This window comes from Rhagoletis pomonella, unplaced genomic scaffold (assembly GCF_013731165.1).
Source record: "Rhagoletis pomonella isolate Grant_MI unplaced genomic scaffold, Rhpom_1.0 Rhpom_scaffold_00006, whole genome shotgun sequence".
Taxonomy (NCBI): domain Eukaryota; kingdom Metazoa; phylum Arthropoda; class Insecta; order Diptera; family Tephritidae; genus Rhagoletis; species Rhagoletis pomonella.
Genome location: NW_023458560.1, coordinates 12,462,279 through 12,467,852, shown reverse-complemented (window position 1 = coordinate 12,467,852; position 5,574 = coordinate 12,462,279). Strand labels below are relative to the sequence as shown.

General features: G+C 34.9%; 1 protein-coding gene across 1 annotated transcript; it reads right to left on the bottom strand.

Moving 5' to 3' along the window:
- Positions 1–1,337: 1,337 nt before the first annotated feature.
- Positions 1,338–4,017, bottom strand: LOC118741574 (protein ANTAGONIST OF LIKE HETEROCHROMATIN PROTEIN 1-like). The gene is made up of 6 exons (XM_036473573.1): positions 3,985–4,017; positions 3,838–3,918; positions 3,693–3,779; positions 2,144–2,732; positions 1,816–2,031; positions 1,338–1,732 (listed from the first exon to the last, which is right to left on the bottom strand). Exons 1-6 carry the CDS (start codon positions 4,012–4,014, stop codon positions 1,338–1,340), a joined length of 1,398 nt encoding a protein of 465 aa, XP_036329466.1. The 5' UTR covers positions 4,015–4,017.
- Between the last annotated feature and the right edge of the window lie 1,557 nt (positions 4,018–5,574).

The following is a 5,574-nucleotide window of genomic DNA, read 5'->3' as shown; positions in this document are numbered from 1 at the left end:
GTGCCAAGATGTGCTCCTAAGCGAAGGAAAGTAGGATCCAATGAGCGCACGTACGAAATAATTGAGGAAATGGCAAAGGAAAGAAAGGAGTACCATTCCAAGATTTTGGAGCTGTTGGAGAGAAAAGAAGAGAGAGCACAACGGAAGGAGGAGATGGCACAGAGGAAGAAAGAGATGGCACGAACAAAGTTGGAGTTGCTAGAGGCTCTCGTCAAGCAAAATAAGCATTAATACTCAGCCTATTTCTGCCTGTTTGTTTCTTGTGCAGATTCGTCTTCTTAAAATTGCGCTCCATTGTTCGAAATTTATTTTCAATCTTCGCTGTTGTGAAGATATACCCTTGCTCTGCCATACGCTCAGTTATAATTTTCCACATTTTAGTTTTACTTTTAACGGATGCGCTCTTCCCCACTTTAGGCCGTAGCTCCTCGATTAACGTAAGCATCAGCTTCACTGGGGCTTCAACCCACGCCTGCTTCTCAGCCGAACCTGAGTTTTCTTCGGATGGGAGCGTTTCCACATTTCGTTGAGGGCTTTGCATTACCACTGCTTCTACTGGATTTTGGGCCACTTGTTCATACAACGCATTTTGAACCTCTTGTGCATCCACTGAATTCTGAGCCTCTTGAACTTGGCCCATTAGCTGCGTTGAGAAGATTACTTCATTATAATCTTTCCAATTTTCCAGCACTTGGGTAATCTTAGTGTATTTATAATATTCTTACTATAGCTTGCTACAAGCAAACTTTATTTTCTTTCATTTAACATTAAGGTTCCTTTTTACTAAACTGTATTTTGAACTAAAGACTGAATAAAAGACTGAATAAAGAGCGAGTTATAATCTAGGAAATTTGCTTTTGGCTACGACCTATTATTATCCTCTACAAAGGCGATCTATGACCTAGTTAAAGCTGGCAAATATTGCAAGTTCCTTAACCATAATACATACATACATACGTGCACCTATGTGTGAAATAATAACAGTATCTTTATGACAAATTTCGACCATTAATTTATTAAATTCATTTTTTAATGATCAATCTTAAATATACTTAATCCTAATATTAAACTAAATCTTAATAATAAAACTTAATCTTAATCTTAAGCTAAATCCTAATCTTAGTCTTATACTAAGTCTTAACTTAAACTTAATTTTAATCTTAATCTTAGTCTTATACTAAATCTTAACTTAAACTTAGTTTTAATCTTAATCCTAGTCTTATACTAATTCTTAAAATAAATCTTAACTTAAACTAAATTTTAGTCTTAATCTTATACTAAATCTTAAACTAAATCTTAATATTAATCTTATTTTAATCTTAATCTAAATGTTAAAATTAAGGAAAACTTCTTGATTGTTGCCTCGGTGGCAAATCCATACAAATGGCATCCCGGACAGAGTTTCCTCTGTATGTTTCACCACATTCATTTCCTGCTCTTTCTTCAATTAAAACTTCTGGCGAAAATTCTAAATCGCTCTCGTTCGCAATATTGTGCAAGACACAACACGCCCTTATGAAGTGGCACAACTTCCTACTACCCCTTAGCTTACAATAGTACAACTGCCAAAATCGCTGCTTCAGGATTCCGAATGTGTGCTCAATTGCAACGCGACCGGAGCTTAGCTTCACATTGAAGTTTTTCTGCGCGGCCGTCAAGCGACCATTATCCTTATATGGCGTGATTACGTACTGAGTGCACGGGTAAGCAGAGTCTCCTAGTAAGTAGTAATCTGTAAGATTAAAAACAATAGGGTATATTACGTTATATATGTATATGCCACTAAAAAATTAAATTACTTTAACAAATTATTACCTCCACAATACGATGACAATTTTTGGTAAATAGGCGAGTTCTGAAAAACCCAACTATCGTGACTTGATCCGGGAAATCCAACGAATATGTTGATAAACTTTTTATTTTCATCGCAAATGGCCTGCATAGTAAGGGTAATGTTGCCTTTCCGGTCAATGTAGTCATCTTTCCGCTCAGCTGGAGGATCAATGACGATATGCGTGCCATCAATGCATCCTATATTTTAGAATATGTTTATATATTTAAGCATATATTTATAAGCATAAGATGTGAAGTGACCTAGACCACTTTGAAAATTAAGGGCACAATTATAGTTTTTACCACTTACCGATTGCTTTTGCAAAGCCGCATTTTCTGGTAAAAAAAAGTGCCGAATCTCGCTTCTTCTCCTCAGTAGGCCATCGTATAACCTCTGGACTCAAACTGCTAATGAAAATTGTCGTTCTATTGACCATACGAGAAACAGTCGACAGTGATATATTGAAGCGGTCGGATAAGTCACGAAAGCTGCATGCCTCATGACCGGCAAACCATAAGAAAACTGCCATGTTTGTCTTCCCTGGTAAACGCTTATCGACTCGAAGCCTCTTATATATATCGCTTTCCTCAAATTTAGCTGACAAATTGAGAAACAGTTCCTTCGATATACAGAAGTGCATCTTAAACTCTGCCTCAGTATAGGTAGGTACCACTTCCTCCAAATAGTTTTTAATGCTATTCCTCTTCTTTCTCTCTCTATCCCTCAATAGTTCCTCTAATAAATCCTCGCCGTCGCTATCAGAATTATCCATAACGATTTGGTAAATCTCGTCATCATCAGACTCACTTGAATCGCTTGATGTTTCCATCAGTTCTGTCACTATACCGCGCAAGACTCCGCCGTCATCTTCAGATGAACAAGCACTTGCGCCATTTACCTAGAAAATATGTCAGAAGCATTACAAAGACCAAGGTGCAATTTACAGACCTCTGCAGACTCATTTATAAATGAGGCATACGTAAAGAATAAAGCTCGTTGAGGTCATTAAAAACCTTTCATATATTTACATTTATATACATATTACGAGTAAAACTAAAAAAACGAAATTATGGCCATTGTTTTAACAAAACGTATCGTTTCTAAAAAAACACGTAATTAACTATATTAAAAGATAATTTGATATATAATTTTATATAGTTAGGTTTAAGTACAACTACCAACAGTGGTATAAAACCACCGAAGACTTTGCGATTTTTTAATTTTCCTATAAATGCATTTATATTATATCATATGAATGGTCTTCGAATTATCTTTCCAATCATATCCACATTTTTAAAATCGGTTCAAGTGTTTGAAATATGAGCTTATGAAAATATTGAAAATTCCACTTTTAACTCCTAAAAATATCATATTTCAAACCGAAATTATTAATAAACACAGATATAGTAAATTTTTTGTTTAATAAAGCTTACACTCTTGTCTACAAGTGTGAGTAAAAGTTTTTTGATTTGGGTCACGCGTTTGGGCTCAGCAACCCAAAATCGTTGTACAAATAACTAAACCGCACTCGTAAATAATTCAAACCGAATTTATTCATAAAATTAGTGCTCGTTAATTCGAGAGTTTAGTTTTAAATTAAACTTTAGTACTCCGGCTACACGGGTATGTTGAAGTTTTTTTTAATCGGGTCACGCTTTTTTACACAATGACCCGAAATCAATGGGTAAAAATCTACACCATACCACCGCACCAAAGTTAAATTTTAGTTGAACTATGCATTCGTTTGCGATGTTAAGAACAACTCATTTTCACTTTATATCTAACTACACATTCGTTTACAAGGGTCATCACAACTCATTTTGTTCTATATATTAGCCCTTGCTGAAACTATGCTCACCACGTCCGTGTGTCCAGCCATGTTAGCTGCATCTCCTGCCGAATTTGCCGCAGCACCATCGGAATAACAAACATCCGCAAAATAAACCTGAGAACAATTTGTTATAACTTATATTCCACAAAATGTAAGAAGCTATCATATTTACTTCTCCAGATCCATCCGATATTGCACCCAAGGGATGGATTGTAGCTCCACCAGAAGCACCACAAATTCTTTCATCACTAATCTGGAAATATATAAAATTGTATGTAAAAAACACATTCACACAAGCACAAGCACAATAAACACTTACCATATCAATTATTTTTCTGCCTGCTTCCATTTTTAATTAAATTTTTATAGTTTTTAGATGATTTCACTTTTCGATAATTCTTTTATTTCTTCTTCCAGCCAGCTGTCAGTTGAGTTTTTGACACTATTCAAGATTTTGCCAGAAAAAATTCTTCTGACTACTTCGGACTGATGAGAGTCACTCTCACTGGGTCTTGCTCTCTCATTTTAGCTGTCATTTCCGAGTTAAGGAACGCTTTTTGGACTAAATCTGACTACTTCGGACTTTTTCTGACTATTTCTGGGAGATAAGGAACGCAGTAGTTTTGAAAATACTTTATTTCTTAACTGCGTGTAGGAGGATTGCCACCTGTTTAAACAATCAAAGTCAATTTGAATTAAGGCAATGGGGTAATTAAAATAGGTATCTATATATATAATCTATATATACAAGAATGATAGATCGGAGAGGATTTTTGAGAATAACTTGTGTGTGACGTCACACTGGTGCAATTGCGAGAGAGAAATGCCAAAACGTGAGCAAGAATGGAAGAAGAAGAAAAAATGTTGCAAGGAAAACGTAAACAAGTTGCACCAGTGTGACGTCATGCAAACAGCGATTCTGTCAAATTCGTTAAGAGAGGAATAGCGGTCCGAGATCGGCGCAACCTTTGTATTCTCTCAATCGTGCTATATATATAATACGCGAAGGCATTTTTTGTGCAGCATAAAAGATCGGCACTGTTCGCTCGATTTTCAAAAATGGGGTGCCAAACTAAAGCGCTTGACCTGGAGATATGCAAACTGGTTATATTTTTTCGAAAGGAGTTGCCACCTGTTAAACAATTAAACTCAAGTTATTTACTAATCTATATATATAATACGCGAAGGCATTTTTTGTGCAGCATAAAAGATCAGCACCGTCCGTTCGATTTACAAAAGTGAGGTACCATATTAAAGGGCTTAGGGTGATGATATTCAAGAAGGATTTACTTTTTCGAAAAAAGTTGCCACTTGTTAAGAAATTAAGCTCAAATTAATTAAAAAGTTAAATCAATTATTAAATATGGGTATCAATCGAAATAGTTTTGAAAAGGCTTTATAACTTAACTACGTATAGGAGGGTTGCCACATGTTAAAAAATGTAATTAAATTTTTATTAAAGGAATTTGGTAAGTAAATAAGGTGTCGCTATATGGGTGTCATACAAAAGAGGTTTAAGAAGGTAGTAGTTTGGAAAAATTTTGAATAGGTTTGCCACCTATTTGAGAAGTCTAATTGGACTATTTTATACCCAAGTTATATGAAATATTAACGATGGGTGTCAAATGAAAGAGCTTCAAGAAATACTTAGTTTGACAATTTAGAACGTTTTTGATGTGCTTGAGGGTTGCCCAGCTTAAAGGGCTAAACTAAAATTATTTAATAAGATAAATGAATTACTAACCGATGGTAATCAATGGAAATGGGTTTAAAATCCTTTATTTAAGAACTATATTTAGGAGGGCTGCCACGTGTTTGAAAATTCATCTTAATTAATCAGTTACTTGAAATATTTATAACAATGTCAGGCGAAAAATATTTAAGGAAATTTTAGTTCGAAAATAATTTT

Excerpts from the sequence above, each read along its gene's own strand:
- LOC118741574 (XM_036473573.1), bottom strand. The coding sequence starts at position 4,014 with ATGGAAGCAGGCAGAAAAATAATTGATATG. Across the intron at positions 3,780-3,837 it reads TATCGGATGGATCTGGAGAA|GTTTATTTTGCGGATGTTTG; the intron begins GTAAATATGATA and ends AATTGTTCTCAG. Across the intron at positions 1,733-1,815 it reads ATTGTCATCGTATTGTGGAG|ATTACTACTTACTAGGAGAC; the intron begins GTAATAATTTGT and ends TTAATCTTACAG.